Raw genomic sequence first — 22,569 nt, 5'->3', positions numbered from 1 at the left:
AGATGAACGAGAATTGACCAAAACACGAGATAAATGGAAGCGTATTAGAGAGGCCTTCATCGAGAATGGAAGACGAAAGGCTGTAAACGTTGATGATGATATGATTAAAAGGATATATTTAGTGTTTTAATAATTGCAATGTTTTAAAATAAACCATTATATTCATTAGAATTAAGCTATGTATAATAAGCAAGCATATAAACTAATGACTAAACACACATACGTATACATGTAAAATAAATTGCGTACATAATTCAACAAGAACCCTCAGGAACCACATATGAATAATAGTTTCGACTAAACAAGACACATTATTTAAGCATTATTAGCTGCACGTGCACATTGCAAACAAGCGAGTACTGATTCTGATATGAATTTCCCAACCCTCTAATAATATTATGAAATATGTAGATTTGCACCAAATAATATATGTACGTCATTTTAATCGAAATGCTTGAATTTCACGAGCACAAATAATAGTTTCGTGCGAGTGAATATTTTAATAGCTGTCACTACTCACCGTTCTGTCGACAAACATATTTAAAATACATAATTCATCTGTAAATATGTACATATAATTGTAATATAATAAATTATATATGTACATAATCATATAGTGATTTAATATTCTTGAATTGGGAGCCAACAATAAAATTATTTGCCATTAATTAATAGTCCTATTGTATAGTACTACTACATACATATATATGCAGACTTTTCCTCTGATGGAATTAATGAACCTAATGAACCGTTGGTTGTATGTATATATATATGCTTGGCAAGTAATTTCCGAACAGAAGTACAAAATTGAACGGCATTTCTTGAATCCGGAAGATGTCAAAGACTCGCCGTTAAATGTAGCCTGAATAATCCTATTACAGTTTGTGCAAATAACGTTGTTTAGCAAGTCTAGTTATACGAGCGCATTTTAATGAGCATCGGTGCAAGTTTAATTACAATTTTCCACGGATCGCTCTCTTGACGGGAAAACTGCGCAGTGGTGAAGTTTTTCCACAACTTGCCAGATTGTGTTGGAGAGAACGAGAAGACGAGGGAAATATTTTACGGCTAGGCAAAGGCTGATTTTTAATCTTTGCTAATTGGAAGCACTCCTGCAAATTATGTATCAATTAATAATCGATTGTTTTCTCAGAATACATAACCTATAATATTTTTAATTAAAAATCTGGCCGATTATCATCGATGGTTTTCTAATACCTACTGCTAAAACTGATGATGAAATTTTGATTATATTAATCTACAGATCATGTAAGATTCATTGAAGTCATTGAAAACGATGAATACTTGTTAGAATGAGTCCAAATCACTATGGTTGATAAGGGTACATGATACATGATACGAAGGTACATACATGGTACCTTGTATATGCTTCCAATCCCGGGATCCTGGGACTAGCGTTGTTTACTAGTACCATGAATCTCGGTGCTGAAACTAGTCTCAATACCGGGATTACGGTGCTGGCAGAAATTTATTTAAACATATTATTTGTATAAAAATAATAAGGAGAAAACATAAAACAACATTACATAATGAATAATGACAGTCATGGACCATTTGTTTGCTCCGAGCGTTTCGATGCCGCACCGGCTCACCGTTTTCGCAGAATTGTGTCGCAGATTTTGTGCTCAACTGCAATTATATTTGAAGCATATATCGAACTTTTCTTTTTATAGACCTGTGCTGTTCAGGATCGAACATGATCTATTATTTCTCAGTAGCACTTTGGATTTTCAAGTGTTATATCTCGTCACGCAGCTCTGTTGTTTCTGTTAATTGTACGAAGATTATTTTAATTACATTATAGGATATGTTTTTATTAATCTTATAGAAGTCTAGCCATGGATGCAAAAATTTTAAGAATGTAACTCTCAAAACGAGAACGCCAATATGGGAGTATTTTTTGCGTGAAACATCGGGAGAGTTTGCAAAATGCAATTGAACATTTTTGAATATAAAAATATACAATAGAACTTTTTTTTTCTTATACATTTATCCCGAGATTTAAAATTCCCAGTACCGCAATCCCGGTACTGAAGAAACCTTCCGGAATTGGAAGCACGAATGGTACATACCTGATACATCACACTACATAATACAGTTGATTTTGAATTGACAACTCGCCTTAAAGGGAAGTAAAGACACTAAGGGAGGATGAGGATGTGAGAAAGCGAGAGTGGGGGGGGGCGGGAGGGGGTGTGGTTTCCACAATAAAACGCAAATCGACAAAGGAAAATCGTAAAAAACTATTTCGAGTTCGATTTTCTTACTGCGCGGCCCCCGTGATTTATAAAGACAATAAAAAAAATAATTTCTCATAAATTTTTACGAGCCATAACAAGTAGCTTGAACGATTCGAGTTGTTCGCGAGCCTCGTTCTTAACCCTTACGCTGCGCAAAAAAAATCACAATTGCTTACATTAACCCTTAAATCGGATATTTTATTGAGAGCGATATAATCCGCAATCGTTTCAATATTAAATTATTACTGCGTTGCATTTCAATTTTTCCCGTCTCCATAATAATAAAAATTCAAGCAAGCACTGCTCGAATTCTTGTATACCGGGCCGTTTCCCTTGAGAGCTCGTTTCAACACAAAAATACAATTTAGCTCCGAGAATTCAATGACAACATTTTACAATGTATTAAAATTGGAGCAATTTTTGCTTCATAATGATAACGAAACACTACTTAGTATAAATAAACACTCATTTTATAACGTACACAAAAAATTAAAGAATATCAAAATTTTCAGTATTCAATTTTATTAACATTATTGAGAAGTGTGGTGTCTTTGAAAGAATAATAAACTATTTTTACAAGGTTTTTATTAGCTTCACTTCGCCAATCGGTATGACGAAATTTTTACATTCTTTCGATCGCTTTGAAACTTTGCCATTTTGCGAGGTTTGACCGCCGATAGAGATTTCAATTGCTTCCGCCATTACATTCGATGGTGAAATATAATCGTAATAAACACGTTTAAGAATCCATATTTTTTTAAGACAATGCCAGCTAATCCTTTGCCACTAGCCGGTAGCCTTATATGTTTGACATTCCACACCCCACTCCTTTTGTCCGATTTTTATTGTTTAATTTTATCTTTTTCACACTACATCTTATAAAATTTTCATTTTAGGCTCTCATTTTCTGTCATATATATTTTAACTTCACTAATAGGCTATATAATGAATGCTGAAATGTTTATATTATTACTGCTGCTTTTCATGTGTATGTAAAATAAGTGGTGAACGGATCATCGCTCACACGGAATTGTTTCGTATGTTCCGTAATATTTTATTCGTAAAGTTCCATGTGCGTGATTTGTGTGACCAATATTTGAATGTTTATTGTGGTCAATTTTTCTGTGTAAGCAATTTCAGTATGCGTGATGTTCCGTATGAGCGATATTCGTGTGAACCAATAGGAATCAGAATCAAGATTTGCCAGCAGCGTGGCTCGGTGTTTGCGTTGATAATAAGCACCAAGGGGCGCCGGGTTCGATCCTGTGAGCTGACCTAGATTGGAAAGAATTTATTCCGAATATAATCTTAAATGCTGCTGGTCCGACTTGGATATTTGTGACTCTAAGTCGATTGTTTCCTATCAGAGTTTATCTGATATCATTGTTGAAACGGTTCCTCATCGATTTGGCAAAACCATCTTACTTATGAATTGAATATGATTTTAAATGTATAATCTATAAATTTCAATATTGACAAGCTTAATACTGTAACGTATACTAAACAGAGCCGCTGAGTAATTGCGATCGGATTAGACCGGGTAGCGTCCTGAGAGACCGTGTGACTGGGGTAAGTGGTTTTAAGGATTAGCGACAAGCTAAGCGCATGAAACAATGATTGCACTTCTCATACCGTGGGAATACATATCCGAATACGTGACTATACAGTAGGTAAACAAATTAGGCGTCCTGAGAGATCTACCCCTTATAAGGCGGTACGTAAGCGATATCAGGTCATTCTGGACGGAGCACTGGCAATGCGTGTATCTCCTTAATCATCAATAAATGCTGTGATACGACTGTTGGTCTTTTACTTGGATCCTCCACCCACCCCTACGCAACAATACCATAGGTGTCGCTCGGGGGTAAAGCTCGTAATGTCATCATGATAAAATATAAATTTAATATAAAATATTATCGATGCGGTGCAAACGATCGAAAAGCGCCAGACAGACTGAACCACAGACTAACGACACGTGTACCTTATGCGTGCGCACTGCTCGCACTTACACTAAGTGAAATCTACCCGTCCCGACATAGGTACCCTGTATTCGTTCTGTGCTTCTGATACTTTAGTTCCGAATTTTTCCTTATTAAATTATTAAAAACTCGCCAGAAAGATCCAACTCAATTTTAATAATTGCATCTGTGCACATCGAAAGGTTACTCGTCATCTGATGTGCAATTTTTCATTCGTGAAGTCGAGAATTGCGTTTAAAGCAACCATCCAGTTAATCTGTGGTTCGATCTGTCTGGCGCTTTTCGATCGTTTGCACCAAACCCAATATTATATATTGAATATTCGTCCATTAAATTAGTTTCTGTCAGTAATGCATCTGAAGGATAAGACCTTTCTAAGAAAATTATTCGATAGGTTAATATTATACATATATTTTTTTTCATATTTATCTCTCAACGCTTAAAAGGAACACCACTTAATCGACGAACAAATGTACATATGTATATTATATTACGTTTTTGAATATGGGTAGGATAGGGTTGTGCAAACACGCAAATTCGGTCAGCTGAATTATTGCACAGTCTGCAACGCTTTTTCCCCCAGATTAAGGACAAAACTGCCATAAATAAAACATACATTTCATAAATAATAGATCAGTTCGAACGCCAGAAACAAAAAGTCCCGAGTCACTTAATTCGGGCAGATAAGTTTACGAGCGGCACGAGAGCGACGGGTGTAGCAAGTAAGTAGGGGGGTAGGAGAGAGTGAGGGGGATGATAAAGCTAAAAGCAGTCAGTCGGTTATACTAAATCCTTTATCTATAGACAATTTCATCTCGAATATGTTGCTCGCCGGGAGATTTGTAACGCGATTAGATCGACATTCGGCAACGGGCTATTTGGTTATTTTTATTTTATTTTTATTTTGCATATGCGGAAAAATATAGGCCCGATGCGATGTGCGGATCGAGTCGGAATAAATATATCAGTTAACGGTCGCCATTCCCATTCACTTTATTTGCAATAAATTATATTATTATATGTATAGTTCGCGACGTTTCGCTAAGGACCGATATATAAAATAAAATAAACCTTCCAGACGCGTTTTCCAAATCCGAGCAATAATTCTTCGCTAGGATCCCAAATTCGCTATTTTTCTTCGCGACAATAATCCAATTCGCGCTCTGCGCCTATTTTTCCCGACGATAAATCTCAGCAACATTTAAATAATCGCAAATTTATGCGTATTGTCGCCCGGTCCCCAAATCGGTGCAATGTAAACTCACTCACCTATGAATTTTAATTAAACTTCAAAAATCAACATCTACTACATATAAGTTATTAGAACAGAAACAAATGCATGTATACAGAGAAATGTTATAATAATAGAAGTGGCTTTAGGCGTTATATTTTTGTCATAGACATTCCTAAATAATTTTAGCATCAGTCGTATTTGATGCTTGGTGGTCGACGTACGAGTATGTCCGATAAAAACTTCTCTGGGCAAATGCATCGTTAAAAATTGCACGATGCATTCAAAAACACACAATAAACAACATAGAATACATTTTTATAAGTAAATTGATAATTTAAGTAACATATTATTCAATTAACATCGTATATGAAAGTTTTCATGAAAGCGTCATGGCGACAGCTAGCATACGCATACAATATGGAAACGGTACGCGTGTTATTGAAACAAGAAATGTATTCGAAAGGGCGCTTCTATTATTATAACATTTCTCTGCATGTATATGAGGAATAAAGGTCAAAATATGTATGGAAAGGAAAAGGATTCTCTTTGCAGTGCCGATAAACAAATGACCGATGACAGAGAACATGTTTAAACATTGTACAAATTAGATCAATCCATGATTCCACCAAACGAAAAATAGGTTTTCAAAGTAGATTCTTATTAATATACATACATACTTATCCTAGACCTAATATTTAGTATGGGGTAAAGAAGATGAAGAAATAATAAGTGCATCCACTCTTGCATACTCTTCTGAGCGAAATTTATGTCTTTCAAGTTTAAATACTGGAGAATGGAAAAACTTGGAAGCTTGGCATATGTGTTAATTGTATTAAATTATTGACACTAAATATTATATTCAAAAAATTTCAAAACTAGATTTTAAATGCCTTCCTTTGTTTTATTATATAAACAATCAAACAAGTCATTCATTTTGTTACATAAAAAAAACAAAGCAATATATTTTTTTTCTTATGAAAATATATGTATGAATTGAAAAAAAATATCACAATTATTAAAATTTTAATGTCATATACAACTAATGGAATAAAATAGTGCTCGAATGGCACCTGAGATAATGTAAAAAGGTGTAAGGAAGATGGGTGAATTAAATTAGAAATGTGTGGGATGAGATGGATGAGAGTTGCTCAAAACAGAGACAAGTGGAAGCGAGTTGGAGACCCCTTTATCCAGCAGTGGGTGACGAATGACTGTGAATGATGATGATGATAATGATACAACTAATGGAGAACAAAAAAGTAATTTTATATACATGAGACTTAATGTTATTTTTCTAACTTTAAAGTCCAAATAGCCTACAAGATGAGTCTTGATTAGTCAAAAAGGGTAAAGTTCGTAATAAACTGATAAGGAAACAACTAATTTAATATATAATTTTGAAAGAGACTTTGTAAGGTTGTAAGGTTTGGTTGTGAGCTTCAAAAACAAATCAAAGTTGGTTGAATATTATTTTTTTTTCGATTCAAATAAATTTAATAAAAAAAATAAATGAATGTTTACTATTAGATTAACCATGTTTAGGCGGTTTATATTACAAATACCGAGCGAAGCCGGGTAAAACCATTATTTTACTATATAATTATATCCATATGATAGTATTTATGCATAGAAAATAAATAATATACGAAAAATGTTTTCAAATTATTTTATTTAAACATTACTAAATCATAAGATTAAAATTTGTATAAATAATCTTCGAAAAAATGTCAAATCACGATGGCAGTACGCCTTGACTTCTTTTCCATTGTGCTCCAGTCCGCCTATTGTGATTACCTCGGACAGATTTGTTCACAGCCTTCTTCTGCCTGTTCACCAATACGTCCTTATCTTGACCTTGCCCTTTAGCTTTTCCGACAACATCCCTTAAAAATAAAAGATAAAAGATTAAGTAACAGACATAACCAAAAATAATTTAAGCAAATGATAAATTCATACCTATCAACATTTGTTCTTTGACCGTATTTAATATCCCTTCTTGCTTGGTACCTAGCTCTCAATACTTCAGGATTCTCACAAAACTGATCAGCTGGTTTACTATTAGAGGACGAGCCCTCATTATCTTCAGACTCATCCTAAAAAAAAGAAGAAAAAAAAAATTTTATTGTATTATATTCGAAATGTATAAATACTAATATCAAATTAGTACTTACTTCACTTTCTTCTGCATCTTTGAAAGCTATAGATTTTGAAACTGGCTTTCTAACCAACTCCGCTGTCGCTTCACTGACTAAATCACGCGCGCCATCATCATACGTGTCATCATACTCATCATCGTACATATCTGGCTCGTTCTCTTCCGATATGAGACTAAATTATAAAAAAATATATCAAGTAAATAACAAATAAAATAAATAAAAAACAGTACATAAATTACAATATAATTTACCCATATTTAGCATAGGAATCTTTCATTTTGTTAATGTAACTTTTATCGTTAAGCATTTCAGACAGATTTTTATGTTTGAACTTCCTCTTTCCCTTGTGAACTCGGCTCAAGTCGATTTTATCTTTCGTCATCACATCAAATTCATCATTGTCGAACACATTGAGCCGTTCAATACCGGTCTTCAAATACTGCTCGTCCAAAGCATCAGATGGGATTATCGGAAGTTGTGGATCAAGTTTTGTCAATGATTCGTCTAAATTGCCTTCCAGTATACAATTGATGACTCGCTCTGCGTTGAAGCCGTAATGTTCCAAACACTTCAAAATGTAGCCGTCGCCCAAATCAGGCAATATATCTCTCACTTCGCTTATCAACGATTGAGTTTTAGCCTCTTCTGGAATATCATTATTCGGATTGACAACGGGACTCTCGCTTCTGCTATGACCATCCACTCCATTTGACAGATGATTTGCTTCAGTGTTATTGAAAACTTTCGGTATTCTACGTTCTGTTTCGTCATAATTGGCATACACAGCTTGCAAAATAAAGTCGCACTTTACAGGATCCCTATTTAATAAGAAAACAAACTAAAGAAAACTATGATATTTTAACGTAACGCAATACACATGAATACATACATGTCTGTGTAGGCTTGACATAAAATATCTAAATCAACATCGACAGGATACATGGCATTGTAATCTTTAACAAAAGCCTTTTCTGATAAACTATCTGTAAGTATTGTTAAATATACGCTAACATTTTCTTCTACTTTTCTGAAAATTTTAAAATAGTATAAATGTCAAATTTATTTTCATATGTAGTTATTTTCATTAGATATATGTATATGTGTATATTCATACTCTCCGGATAATATTTCATCTATAGTAGTGGATATTATAAAACGGAATGAATCTATCAATTCCACTCTCATATTATCCAAATGATTCGAAGCATTTGAAGATTCATTTTCATTATTGCTGAGTAATTGTACTTTCTCGTACATTTTAGTGATAGTATTTTCATAAAAATTGACAATGCTGTAAATGAAGATAAAATCATAATCATACATTTATAATATAATATACAAAATAATTCAAAATCTATTAACCTAATGTGGAATTCTTTTTCTCTGAAAACTTTTCTCGCAGGCGAATGCAATTCTAAGAACAATTTCATCGTCACAACACTATCAAGAATGTACATTATGAAGTCGTTCAAAGTACGAAGTGACAATTCATTGTTTGCGCTTGAAGTTTGTGATTTTTGTCCACCAAAGTTCTGTGAAAATCCTTTGAAAACCTCAGGCAATGTACTAGATGTATTGTTACCGAGTTTAAACGACACAAATTCAAACACCTAAAATGTTATTCCTATCAAATATTTTCAAATCTCATTAAAATAAATAAATAAACATAATTAATACCTGTTTGAGAAAAGCAATAGCAATGCCTAAATCAACATAGTATTTAGGTTGAAGATAAAATATAGCATCCAACAACTTCACCATATGATTTTTGTTAGTCGTTCCATATGTGAGACACAAATCCCAAATGATCGGTATTGTAAATATATATTTATCATAAATAAGTTTACCTAGATATGGATTTTCCATCCATTTATCCTAAAGCAAAAATCAACATTAAAAACCTGAACATTATCAAACCATACATAACCGATAAAGAACAATTCTAACCGCACTCTCTTTATTCGTTATCAATCTACTGAAAACGATAAGAACTTTTTTATAAGCTTCATTATACAAATCCATGACTGATTTATCTTCGTGCATAGGCAAATATGGAGGATATGCCTCTTGTAAAAACGATACTAGCATATCCATACAAGGTGTGTGATGGACAATCTGAGACCAAAACCTAAAATAATCATATTGACGTGTATGTACAATATTATATGTTATTAATATGTACAATTTTATTCAAAGAAAACATTTTAAAGGTTATTTACCTATGATATTCTAGAGAGAGCAACCATTTCAAATCGTCTATGAGCCACTGCATGGAGTCTTTCCATGTTTGCAAAGCGCCCAAGTCATTTTTACCTTTGTTTGGTGCGGGAGTGTATAACGATAGAGTGCGATCTTCAACCCAATGCGGTCCCTGCGGAAAATGAGAACAATTATAGTCAAAATTGCCAAGCAACATTTAAAACTCGAGGTGAAAAAACAAAGTTACCAGCGCCTGAACCACCTGTACCACTCCAACGTTGTTTTTAGTAAGTCTTAAATTCTCCAATGGGAAATTATTTGGATTCTGACCACATGGAAACACAAATGTAAGTATATGTTATCGGTAAAGAAATAATAGTATAATGATGAAATAAATATACCGACTTGGAAAACATCTACTTCCGCCATCGTACTGACGGTCATAATTTAATCACAGATGTTGAAATCAAAACGTAATGCGAACAAACATCGATGTGGAACTGTCAAGATTGCTGGCTGTCAGAAAATATAGATTATAAATCGTTCGTTTTTTGTCCATGATCAAATTTCAACGTATGCAGTTTTGCATGATTTCGTAATGACTAACATTTCTAATCCTTCAAATGTCATCACAAATGAATATAATTCAATCCCAAGTTCTATTCGATCATTACAAAAATAAATAAATCTATTTAAAACAAAAATAAATTATTTATTAAAGTTATATATGTATTTTGAAATAACATGAAAAGCTCAAGACACTTAATTAAAAATTATGAAAAATAAACATCTCAATGCATATTTGCCTGTTTAACAAAATATTTTCAAAATATGTAGTAAAAAAAATGCTTCGTTCTATTACAGTCCATACACTTAATTTTCAAATTAATTTAAATGCATGTACGGCTAATAATATTATTTTCATGTTTTTCTTCGTTCAAAACGAATCCCATTCAACGTGTCTCATGTCTATAAAACCCATGCAAAACAGCGCAGTATTCTGGGATGTCATTTTAATTTTTTCTAGGAGAGGGTCAAAAGTTTTTTATAAAGCCTTTTTTTAAAAGCTTTTAATCGACATGTTTAAAGGTCTGTTCATACTTAACAGCACTGCACAGCTTCAGCACTGCATGACTCCGTTTCAAATATGTCATTTTATTACATTTCTATTCATATCTACATACCTACACGTCGCGGCACGTCACGTTTACAGCAATTTGGCCGAGTGCAAGGCAAAATCGGCTTACTTATACATTAGAGGCCATGACGATACGGCGCAATATTGCTTACGTCGTATTGTCGAGTACTTACAATATGAATGCATACACGTGCATTCGTACCTACGCGTCAGAATATAAGTCAGCAAAAATGTTTCGACGTTTATCGAACGAAAAATGATGTATAATCGCGCTGTTGTTGGAAGAAGAAGCTCAAGAAGGCAATAAAAAAGCACGGAGGCGTTTTGATGTGCATCCCATGTTAAAAAATAGAAAAACCGAAGGAGAGTTTTGGAGTTAAGTACTTGACAATACGACGTAAGCAATATTGCACCGTATCGTCATGGCCTGTAATGTATAAGTAAGCCGATTTTGCCTTGCACTCGGCCAAAGTGATATGAATAGAAATGTAATAAAATGACATATTTGAAACGGAGTCGTGCAGTGCTGTTAAGTATGAACAAACCTTAAAACATCGAAATGTTGCCCAATTTTTAAAACAATTATTTTCAGAATTTTTTTAACATTCTTATAGCAAATAATACTTGAATAAAATGACTTAAATCAATTTATTAGCATTATTAATCGTCTGCAATGACTAAAAAGACCATTTTAAAATAGATTAAAATTGTTCGCTCATGGCCGTATAAAAGTGTGTTAGGGCGTTGCGGCGTCTGAGTAGCGGCCGCTATTGACGCGCGCCTTGGAGCGCTGCGCCCCGCGCCCCGCGCCCCGCTTTGCCTACGCCGCCTGAACTTTCGCCCCCGGAGCCTGCGCCCCCCCTCCGGCCACAGGTGAATTTTTGACAGTCGATACCACACATACACGTCGATACCCACAATCACGTCCCAATCCTCCCCATTCCTTGTTCTCACTCTCGCTCTCTCTCTTCACACACCCTCGTCATCGTATGTTTATCTCTTTCACTCCAAACATGTATATTCGACTATTTTATTTGAATATTAACCTATAGCTGATGCGAGTGTGTGACAGTAATGGAATTTTCTAGGCATCAGGTTCATTAATGGTTCAGGTTCATATTTTAATCTCATTCATTAAAATCAATACAAACCAAATAAGTGCTATTAAATCAATATGTCGATTACATGTACCTAGTAATAATAAACCAAAATATCTATGTATATGTATACATGTTATTTTATAGAGATATATATGGTGCAAGAAATCAAACAGCAAACTCCATACGAGAAACTAAAACGTTTTTTTATACAGTAATTACTATCCATAATCAAATTTATTATTTTTTAATTTTTTTATGTTCGTCAATATATTGAAAACTATATATAAAAAATGCGCAAGAAACTGCTTTCAAATACATACATATATTAATGAAAAGGCAGTCAGTCGGCTATTCCAAAATCGACTATATATTTTTACTATTGATCTATTTCAGAAAATCTTTGAAAACATCAATGAATTAGATTTCATTCGAAAAATTAAAAGACGAAGATGGCGAGTCCTTCGCCTCAGAGTAGTCCCATGCCACCTCCTCAGGCGCCGAGTCCGATGGGTCCGCCAACGCCAGCACCGCCACAATCTCCCCACAGTCCTTACAATCAACAGCATGTGAATGGACCCCCACCTCCTTCATCGCATCCTAATGGACCACCACATTCAAGCATGCCACCTCATCAAATGCCTCCCGGAATGTCGCCTCATATGCCCGGACCCGGACACCCTATGGGTCCCGGTGGCCCTCACGGACCACCCATTGGACCTAATGGTCCGAATGGACCTCAGCATCCTGGCATGCCTATGCCTCCCCATGGATATCCTCATCCAATGAGCCACATGCAAGGCCAGGTAATGAAAAAAATTCTGTTTGTTTCATATACATACATAATTGTAGTGTTATTTTTTCTAAACGATTCAATTTTTTGTATTAGGGACCGCCTGTTATGCTCGGAGGTCCACCTGGGCCTGGTCCACAAGGAGGACCTCCTATGATGCAAGGTCAAGGTCCTCCTGGACATCCTCAAGGACCTCCTCATATTCAAGGTCCACCCGGTCATCCGCAAGGCCCTCAACATCCGCAAGGTATGCCGAATCATCAGGGTCCGCCCCCACACGGACTTGGACAACATCCGCAAGGACCACCTCACGGGCATGGAATGCCTAATCATGGTCAAGGACCGCCAATGCATGGGCAAGGCCCTCCGATGCATGGACAAGGCCCACCGATGCACGGCCAAGGTCCCCCTATGTCAAATCAAGGACAAGGACCACCCATGCCGGGTCAAAATCCATCATTGCCTGGACAAGGTCCCCAAGGTTCACCTATACCGGGTCAACCACCACCAATGCAGGGACAAGGCCCACCTATGCAAGGGCAAAATTCTTCAAATCAAGTACAAGGCCCTCCAATGCCAGGACAGACCCCACCGATGTCTGGACAAGGTCCTCCTATGTCTGGCCAGGGTTCCCAAATGGGAGGTCAGGGACCTCCAATGCAAGGACAAGGTCCCCCAATGCCTGGGCAGGGTCCTCCAATGCAGGGGCAAGGACCGCCGATGCAAGGACAGGGTCCTCCCATGCAAGGACAAGGACCACAAATGCAGGGACAGGGTCCACAAATGCAAGGACAGGGACCTTCAATGCCTGGACAGGGTCCTCAAATGCAGGGACAAGGTCCACCAATGCCTGGCCAAGGTCCACCGATGCAAGGTCAAGGTCCACCAATGCAGGGGCAAGGTCCTCCAATGCAAGGACAAGGACCACCAATGCAGGGTCAAGGTCCTCCAATGCAAGGACAAGGTCCCCCAATGCCTGGTCAAGGACCTCCAATGCAAGGACAGGGACCCGGTCAGGGTTCTCAAGGTCAAGGACAGGGATCACCAATGCCAGGACAAGGTCAACAAATGCCTGGACAAGGCTCGCCAATGCATGGTCAAGGATCACCAATGCCAGGGCAAGGTCCCCCGATGCAAGGACAGGGCAATCAAGGCCAGTCGATGCAAGGGCAAGGATCTATGTCTGGTCAATCATCTCCAATGCAAAACCAAGGCCCTCCAATGTCGGGTCAAGGAATGCCTTTGAATCAAAACGCTTCGATGCAGAACCTAGGTCCATCATCACAAGGACAAACGCCTACAGGACAGGGGCCTCCAATGCAAGGACCTCCTCAAGGTCAAACATCACCGATGCAAGGACAGGGCTCTCCTATGCAGGGACAAGGTCAACCCATGCAGGGACAAGGACCACCCATGCAAGGACAAGGACCCCCACCACAAGGACAGGGACCACCGATGCAGTCTCAGGGTCAACCAAACACGCCTCAGGGTCAAGGTCCTGGGCAAGATAATCTCAATGCCCTTCAGAGAACGATCGACACAATGGAAGAACGAGGACTTCAAGAAGATCCGCGTTACGCACAACTAATGGCAATCAGAGCCCGGTGCAATTCTCAAGATCCAAACAAACAAGGACAACCTACAGCATTTAATAATATTCAGCTACAACAACTGAAGTAAATTTTTATTTTTTTTTATAGATTTTAAATCATACATTTTATTTTGGTATTAAATATAAATTTTTTTTAGAGCTCAAATAATGGCATATAGACAATTAGCTAGAAATCAGCCATTAAATACTCAGACAATGCTAGCCGCGCAAGGCAAAGTACGACCGCCTGGACCCAGTCCAGGAGATGGTGGAGCTCCACCCCAGTGTCCTACTCCACCAGCGACTCAACCACCACCTTCACCCCATCATCAACAGCATCCTCACGGTAAAATGTCCCCGCAGGAAGGTGCCGGTGCAGCAGGTGCTCGTGCAGGCGGTGGCCAACCAACGGTTCCCCTACCAATGCCAGGGCAGATGGCTCCCCCAACTCATCCGACACCACCATTAGTCAATCCTGTAAACTTACTATACTTTTAATCTATACATTTTGATTTGCTTTTATTTGGTCGTATTAAATATGCATAAATTACAGCCAATGCAACAGCCTCAACCTGGACAACCGGGATACCCGCCGAGTCCTCGTCCACCGTCGGCACCTCAGGCACCCCAACCGGCGCCACAGCCAGTTCAACCCCTCCAGACAGCTCAACAGCGTCCTCAACAACCGGCACAAGCTGGACAACCTGGACAGCCTCAATCAGCTGCCCCCAAACAAAATAAAATAACAACTATTCCCAGACCCATCGGAATCGATCCAATCCAATTGTTAAATGAACGCGAAAATCGGTTTGTCTAATTTTTACTATCCAAAATATATATATATTTTTTATTTATTCTGCTTTATTGTATTGATTTGATATTTATAGAGTTGCAGCCCGAATCGCATTGAGAATGGAAATTCTGAACAGCTTGGCTACTACCATGCCGGAGGATCTTCGTCTTCAAGCACAAATTGAACTTAGAGCTCTCCGTGTCCTCAATTTCCAAAGACAATTGAGGAGTGAAGTTAGAACGGTGCAAATTAAAAGTGTTTAATTCAATACCTGTTACTAATTAAAAAATCGATTTCGTAGATTGTGGCTGCAACTCGTCGTGATACAACATTAGAAACGGCGGTCAATATTAAGGCGTACAAACGAACCAAGAGGCAGGGATTGCGAGAAGCTCGTGCTACAGAGAAACTTGAGAAGCAACAGAAATTGGAAGCTGAAAGAAAGCGCCGCCAGAAGCATCAAGAATTCTTGCAAAGTGTCTTGCAACATGGTACTTGATTTGTGTGTTGTATAATTGATTTTTATTGTAAATATGCAGTTAAATGTTATATTTTTATATTTTATTTTATAGCCAAGGATTTCAAAGAGTTCCACAGAAATAATGTTGCTAAGGTTGGCCGTATAAACAAAGCTATAATGAATTATCATGCTAATGCTGAAAGGGAACAGAAGAAGGAACAAGAAAGGATTGAAAAGGAGAGAATGAGGAGGTATTTTATAATTAATCTTTTTTTTTTTTTTTTCGTTGTAAGTGAGGTTAGATTACATTATTTTCATACAATTTTCGAATTCCAGATTGATGGCAGAGGATGAAGAAGGTTACAGAAAACTTATTGATCAGAAAAAAGATAAAAGGTTGGCATTCCTCTTGTCGCAAACTGACGAATACATTTCTAATCTCACTGAAATGGTCAAACAGCATAAATTCGAACAGAGAAAGAAACAAGTTGAGGAAGAAAGACGCAAAAAGGTATATTGATTTTTATATAATACGTATTAATTATGTTTGTTGCGGTTCGATATTTACAAGCATTGATTTTTATTGATTTTATTAGAAAAACAAGAAACGCAAACTACTCGAAGGTGGTGAATTGGAAGCCGGTGATGATAGTTCTCAAACGTCAGATTCTAGGGTCACCGTTGCAGATCCAAAAACTGGCGAGGTTCGTTTACATCAGTTATGATTTTTTTTTTAATTAAGTTGTAATGGATATGTTTTTAATTGTGATTTATTTTTTTGCAGGTTCTCAAAGGCGACGAAGCACCGTTGCTTTCGCAGGTGAAAAATTGGCTCGAAAATCATCCCGGTTGGGAAGTTGTGTCGGATTCTGATGACTCGGGTGATGATGATAGCCAAGATGAGGAAAGTGGAGGTGAAGGTAGAATCACATATTCAAATATGACTTTGATTGTTTCATTATTAGAAATTCAATGTAATCGATTTTTATCTAGGCAAGAGACACAAGAAGAAGGACGATAGGGATAAGACGGATGAGGAAAAGGCCAACGATATGTTAAAGAACACTAAAGTTGAAGACGATGAATATAAAACGGAAGAACAAACCTATTACAGGTATGTTTTGTTTTTTATGAATATTTTACATTTTACATCGATGTATAGCTCAATTTTCTTTTTAGTATTGCACATACTGTTCATGAAATCATCACTGAACAGGCGTCTATTCTTGTGAACGGAAAACTCAAAGAATATCAAATCAAGGTATGCGTCTTATAGATTTGTATAATGTACTATTATTTTTGTACGATAATTTAACGTTAAATTTATCAGGGATTGGAATGGTTGGTGTCTCTATTCAACAACAATTTAAATGGTATTCTCGCTGATGAAATGGGTCTCGGAAAGACTATTCAAACTATCGGTCTTATAACAACTTTGATGGAGAAGAAAAAGAACAACGGACCTTTCCTTATTATCGTACCGTTGAGGTATAATATAATATACATTGCAAATTATTTATGTAAGATGTATTTAATTATTTATATAATGAATCATTTCTGCAGTACTCTTTCAAATTGGGTGCTGGAATTCGAAAAATGGGCACCAAGCGTAGTCGTCGTGTCGTACAAAGGCTCGCCTCAAACTCGGCGACTCGTTCAAAATCAAATGAGAAGCACCAAATTCAACGTACTCCTCACAACTTACGAGTATGTTATCAAAGACAAGGGCGTATTGGCTAAGGTATGTATATCATTATTCAGCGTGTGAGTTTTAAATTGCAGTATTTTTATGTTGTTGTGTATTCGTCAGATCCAATGGAAGTACATGATCATCGACGAGGGTCACCGAATGAAAAATCACCACTGCAAGTTGACCCAAGTGCTGAACACGCACTATTGTGCGCCGCATCGCTTATTGCTCACCGGCACGCCCCTGCAGAACAAATTGCCCGAGCTGTGGGCCCTGCTCAACTTTTTGCTCCCGTCCATCTTCAAGAGTTGTTCCACTTTCGAGCAGTGGTTCAACGCGCCGTTCGCCACCACCGGAGAAAAGGTCGAGTTGAACGAGGAGGAGACCATTCTCATCATCAGACGTCTGCATAAAGTGTTGCGACCTTTCTTGCTGCGCAGATTGAAGAAGGAGGTGGAATCTCAACTGCCCGATAAGGTGGAATACATTGTCAAGTGTGACATGTCCGGCTTGCAGAAAGTGCTCTATAAGTGAGTTGGTTGAAATTTTATGATTTTGATTTGTATGGAGTGTGGAAATTTATTGGTTTTTGCTCTGCAGGCATATGCAGTCTAAGGGTGTATTGCTGACGGACGGTTCGGAAAGAGGTTCTAAAGGCAAAGGCGGTGCTAAAGCTCTGATGAATACCATCGTTCAGTTGAGGAAATTGTGCAACCATCCGTTCATGTTCCAACACATTGAGGAGAAATATTGTGATCACATCGGAGCTAATGGAGTTGTTCAAGGGTATATATTTTTATTTTATATATGTATATATAATTCTTTTCCTTGATTCATCTTTTTACTTTTTCTTGCAGACCTGATTTGTACCGTTCTTCGGGTAAATTTGATTTATTAGACCGTATTCTTCCTAAGCTCAAAGCTACAGGGCACAGAGTGTTACTTTTCTGTCAAATGACCCAGTGTATGACTATCATTGAGGATTATTTAAGTTGGAGACAATTCTTGTATTTAAGGTCTGGATGAAGTTTTTCAAGTCGTATTTTATATACTATTGATATATTGATATGTGTTATAATTTGAAATTTATATTTTAGATTGGACGGTATGACTAGGGCTGAAGATCGTGGAGAATTGTTAAAGAAGTTCAATGATCCCAAATCGGAATATTTCTTATTCTTGTTGTCTACTAGGGCCGGTGGTTTGGGTCTCAATTTGCAGAGTGCTGATACTGTTATTATATTTGATTCCGATTGGAATCCTCATCAGGTAACTCTCAATTATTATTATTATATGTGAATTATTTGGTGGAAAATGTATGTGTAATGTTTGCATTGAAATATTCAGGATCTTCAAGCTCAAGATAGAGCTCACAGAATTGGACAGCGTAATGAGGTGCGTGTGCTTCGTTTGATGACAGTGAATTCGGTTGAAGAGCGTATTTTGGCAGCCGCTCGCTATAAGCTCAACATGGACGAAAAGGTCATCCAAGCTGGTATGTTCGATCAAAAGTCGACCGGATCTGAAAGACAGCAATTCTTGCAAACAATTTTGCATCAGGACGGTGACGAAGAAGAGGTATTGTTTTCCAATTCGAAGTCTTTATTTTGTTATTATTTTAAGCTTTACTAATGGGGCGAGTGTTTTTAGGAAGAGAATGAAGTGCCCGATGATGAAATGATCAATTTGATGATATCTCGATCGGATGAGGAGACTGAAATCTTCCGTAACATGGATACTGAGCGTAAAGCGACTGCAACGCATCCTCGTTTGATACAAGAATGCGAACTGCCCGATTGGCTTGTGAAAGTCGACGAAGAAGTACGATTTAAACTCGTTGTGTTAAATTTGAAATAAAGTTTTCATATTGTTGCTTACTTTATTGCGGAACTTATTTCAGGTCCAAGGATGGGGTTATGAAGAAGAAGAGAGTATTCTCGGCCGTGGTTCTAGACAGCGTAAAGAGGTCGACTATACTGATAGCTTAACTGAAAAGGAATGGTTGAAAGCAATCGATGATGAGTTCGATGAAGAGGCCGAAGATGACGATGAAGAAGTTGCAAGTACGGGATCCACCAAGAAGAAACGTCGCGGAAAGAAGAGGAGGTATAATCTTATATATATATATATAAAACAAAGACCTTTCATTGTGTGTGTGTGTGTGTGTGTGTGTGTATGTAATTCGTTTCTAATTGACTGTTCTTAAATATTCGTTTTTTTCTATTCAAATAAATTTAATAAAAAAAAAAATGAACGTTATGAATGAACCACTAGAATTTTATATTGATTGATTTGAATTTTTTAAATTTATCCTTGTAGAAGAAATGACGATTCTGACGATGATAGTATCATTGCTGGCAGTAGTGGAGGTGGTAAGAAGAGACGTGGTGGAGGCAGTTCTCCGGGAACACCAGCTCCTTCTCATTCTAAAATAAAAAAGCGAATGCGCAAAATGATGTCACACGTCATTAAATATCAAGATCCGTAAGTTGCTTTGTATGTGTATGTTACTAATGTTGAAATGGGATTTGTTGAAAATTTGTATTCACTATTTACAGTACTGATGGACGACTTTTATCAGAGCCATTTATGAAATTGCCATCTCGGAGAGAACTTCCCGATTATTATGATGTTATTAAAAAGCCATTGGATATTAAAAAGATTCTTGCTCGAATTGAAGACGGAAAGGTATTTATATTATGCTATCATTATTTTATAAATCGCCAGCTGCGTGTTATGTGATGTTTTGTTTTATTTTTTAGTATACCGGTTTTGACGATTTGGAGAAAGATTTTATGCAGCTTTGCCAAAATGCGCAAACTTATAATGAAGAAGCGTCTCTCATATATGAAGATAGTGTGGCGTTGCGGGGAGTGTTCGAAACAGCTCGGACACGTTGCTCTGTGGAGACGCCTTCTCTTGAAGTTAGCGAAGAAGGTACTGCGTCTCTTCAATTTTTGGAACTTTGTTCTTGTAGGATTTTTTTTTTTGATAATGCTTTTGTGTTTCAGATGAAGACGATTCCGATGAAGAATCGAGCAGATCAATGAAGATGAAAATTAAGTTAAAAGGCAAGGGTAAAGGTACACCCGGTAGGAAAAAGAAAACGGCCAAAAAGTATATTAGCGACGATGAGGATTACGAAGACGATTAAATCTATTGTGCTTTTTTGCAACTAATGATACAATATGATCAACTTCGTTTACAAACATAATATAAAAAATCCAGATCAATTAGCGATATTATGTCATCAATGGTTTTTGAAAAAGCTCTTTCTTTCACTGTATTATGAATTATTGAAATCACTTTAATTTGCTGACAAAAAATCGGCTACTTAGATCGTATTCGTAGTTTTTATAGTTTTTAATTTATATGATAAATTCATCTTTAATATATGAATGTCCAGAGTATAAATTTGTGTTTTATTTTTAAATTCCTTATTTGTAATACTGAAACGATTTCGTGTAAAAGTCGTAAAATATTTTATTTACATAAATAAATAACTATCAAATGTATGTATATGGTATGACGATAAGAACAATAAATAAACGCTACATCACAATTTTTTAAGTACATATATAATAATCATAAATCTACTTAATGATCCGCCTATCGACGATATTAATCCTATTATATTTGATTCCGTGCATTTTCAGCATGTGCTTATTCACACTGGGACTGTAGATGAACTTCATCTCGCACACGGGACACGAGTAGTTCTTCTCCCTCGTGTGCTTCCGTCTGTGGCACTTCAGTTCCCCCTTCGTATAACACGACAGTTCGCAAAGATCACACTTGAACGGCCTTTCGCCGGTGTGCCGTCTCAGATGAGTTTCCAAGCCCTTCTTCACGTACGTCCTGAAATCGCACAGATTGCACATGTACTTCTTCTCCGCCCTGTGCTTCCTCGAATGATTCAACAGATCGACGTGAGTGACGAACGTAGCGCCGCAAGTCTCGCAACTGTAATTCTTCACATTCACATGCCTGCTCATGTGACCCTCCAATGTCTTCCTAGACTTGAGTTTCTTACTGCAGATGGGACATGTATATTTCTTCTCTTCGATGTGGACGTTCTTGTGGGACTCGTACGTCTCTTTGTACTTGAATTGTTTACCGCATTTGGCACATGTGAAATAAGTCTTATCGCTATGCGTCTTCTTGTGGCTGCTGAGGCTTCCCGGTTGTGAGAAACACCTATCGCATACGTCACACTTGAACGGCTTCTCACCAGTGTGGACTCTCTTGTGATACACCAAGCTTTGACTGTACTGAGTTGAATAGTCGCATTCGACGCAGTGGAATCTACGTTCGGCTCCTGATCCGGATACGTTTCCAACGCGTTTCTTGCCGCTATGCATCGACTTCATGTGATACTGTAAGGAAGATTTGGTCCTGAGAGGTCTCTTGCATATTTCGCATGTGTAACTTTGGGGTTTTTGTTTGTCTTCTATGACCGGAGTGTGGGCTCGCTGATCGGACACTTCATCATCGTACTGAAACTCGCACTTAATATCGACATTTAATACAGCGTTGTGTTCAGTTTTGGGCTGTTTTTTCTTTTTTTGTTTACATATGTTGTCTTCGATTTGTTCCGGTGAGATCAGTTCTTCTTTGATTGTGTCCATTTGCTCCGATTTGACTAGAGTTTTAGTATAGTGTTGTAGTAATCGATCTGCCTTAAGTACTCGGGCTCTGAATTGGGAGGCTATAGAAAGATCAGCGCAACAACGAGAACAGAGTGCCTCCGGTAAGCCGTCGCCTTGGGCAGGTAGTACGCCGGCACACCTCCACACCAGATCGGCTAGAGTTTCATTGCCTATGAAGAGAGGGCTCGGGGGCTTAGCCTCCGAGAGACAGGCTCGGCAAATTTCCTTTTGCCAGCCGTCACCTAACCTTTTCAGTGCCCACAAACTCATATCTTCTAGAGGCGCCTCCACCTCCATTTCGCTCATTCACAGTAGTGGGTTAGCTTCAGATCAATAATCCTACTTATATCGCGTAAAACTACGGTACATTTTGCTTAAAATTCTATATAAAATTGTATATACAGGATAAAAGGATCTGTCATTTCACGCACAGTGGTGCCAACATTATGTTTACTAATGTTAAAACCGGCCGGCATAAAAATAATGAAAATGTACCTATTTATTCCACTATACAATGGGCTAACCATTG

The 22,569-nt window shown here is 37.4% G+C and overlaps 3 protein-coding genes across 5 annotated transcripts; 1 reads left to right on the top strand and 2 right to left on the bottom strand.

Moving 5' to 3' along the window:
• Positions 1 to 7,124: 7,124 nt before the first annotated feature.
• LOC143919752 (activating signal cointegrator 1 complex subunit 2) lies at positions 7,125 to 10,433 on the bottom strand. 2 transcript variants are annotated; one of them, XM_077442246.1, is made up of 12 exons: positions 10,235 to 10,433; positions 10,077 to 10,154; positions 9,850 to 10,001; positions 9,578 to 9,758; positions 9,308 to 9,505; positions 8,993 to 9,240; positions 8,745 to 8,921; positions 8,520 to 8,657; positions 7,882 to 8,448; positions 7,646 to 7,802; positions 7,431 to 7,567; positions 7,125 to 7,357 (listed from the first exon to the last, which is right to left on the bottom strand). In XM_077442246.1, the coding sequence occupies exons 1-12, from the start codon at positions 10,271 to 10,273 to the stop codon at positions 7,207 to 7,209; spliced, it is 2,223 nt and encodes a 740-aa protein (XP_077298372.1). In that variant the 5' UTR covers positions 10,274 to 10,433; the 3' UTR covers positions 7,125 to 7,206. The 2 variants fall into 2 exon arrangements, with proteins under 2 accessions (XP_077298372.1, XP_077298373.1); XM_077442247.1 differs by having other exon boundaries at positions 10,231 to 10,359.
• A 1,251-nt stretch (positions 10,434 to 11,684) lies between these two features.
• On the top strand, positions 11,685 to 20,951 carry brm (ATP-dependent helicase brm). 2 transcript variants are annotated; one of them, XM_077443411.1, is made up of 26 exons: positions 11,685 to 11,840; positions 12,461 to 12,870; positions 12,954 to 14,533; positions 14,607 to 14,925; positions 15,002 to 15,255; positions 15,336 to 15,474; positions 15,543 to 15,732; positions 15,814 to 15,952; positions 16,038 to 16,212; positions 16,298 to 16,405; positions 16,486 to 16,615; positions 16,695 to 16,815; positions 16,881 to 16,962; positions 17,032 to 17,189; positions 17,265 to 17,442; positions 17,512 to 17,921; positions 17,992 to 18,177; positions 18,249 to 18,407; positions 18,489 to 18,660; positions 18,739 to 18,969; positions 19,042 to 19,212; positions 19,292 to 19,497; positions 19,711 to 19,875; positions 19,950 to 20,079; positions 20,154 to 20,328; positions 20,403 to 20,951. In XM_077443411.1, the coding sequence occupies exons 2-26, from the start codon at positions 12,517 to 12,519 to the stop codon at positions 20,543 to 20,545; spliced, it is 6,075 nt and encodes a 2,024-aa protein (XP_077299537.1). In that variant the 5' UTR covers positions 11,685 to 11,840; positions 12,461 to 12,516; the 3' UTR covers positions 20,546 to 20,951. The 2 variants fall into 2 exon arrangements, with proteins under 2 accessions (XP_077299537.1, XP_077299536.1); XM_077443410.1 differs by having other exon boundaries at positions 16,486 to 16,621.
• On the bottom strand, positions 20,841 to 22,489 carry LOC143920518 (uncharacterized). The gene has a single exon (XM_077443412.1). It carries the CDS (start codon positions 22,344 to 22,346, stop codon positions 20,985 to 20,987), a length of 1,362 nt encoding a protein of 453 aa, XP_077299538.1. The 5' UTR covers positions 22,347 to 22,489; the 3' UTR covers positions 20,841 to 20,984.
• Positions 22,490 to 22,569: the final 80 nt, after the last annotated feature.

The sequence above is a fragment of the Arctopsyche grandis genome, chromosome 12, assembly GCF_051622035.1.
Source record: "Arctopsyche grandis isolate Sample6627 chromosome 12, ASM5162203v2, whole genome shotgun sequence".
Classification (NCBI taxonomy): domain Eukaryota; kingdom Metazoa; phylum Arthropoda; class Insecta; order Trichoptera; family Hydropsychidae; genus Arctopsyche; species Arctopsyche grandis.
Note: the sequence above shows the minus strand (reverse complement) of the source record. Positions and strands in the feature narration are given on the sequence as shown.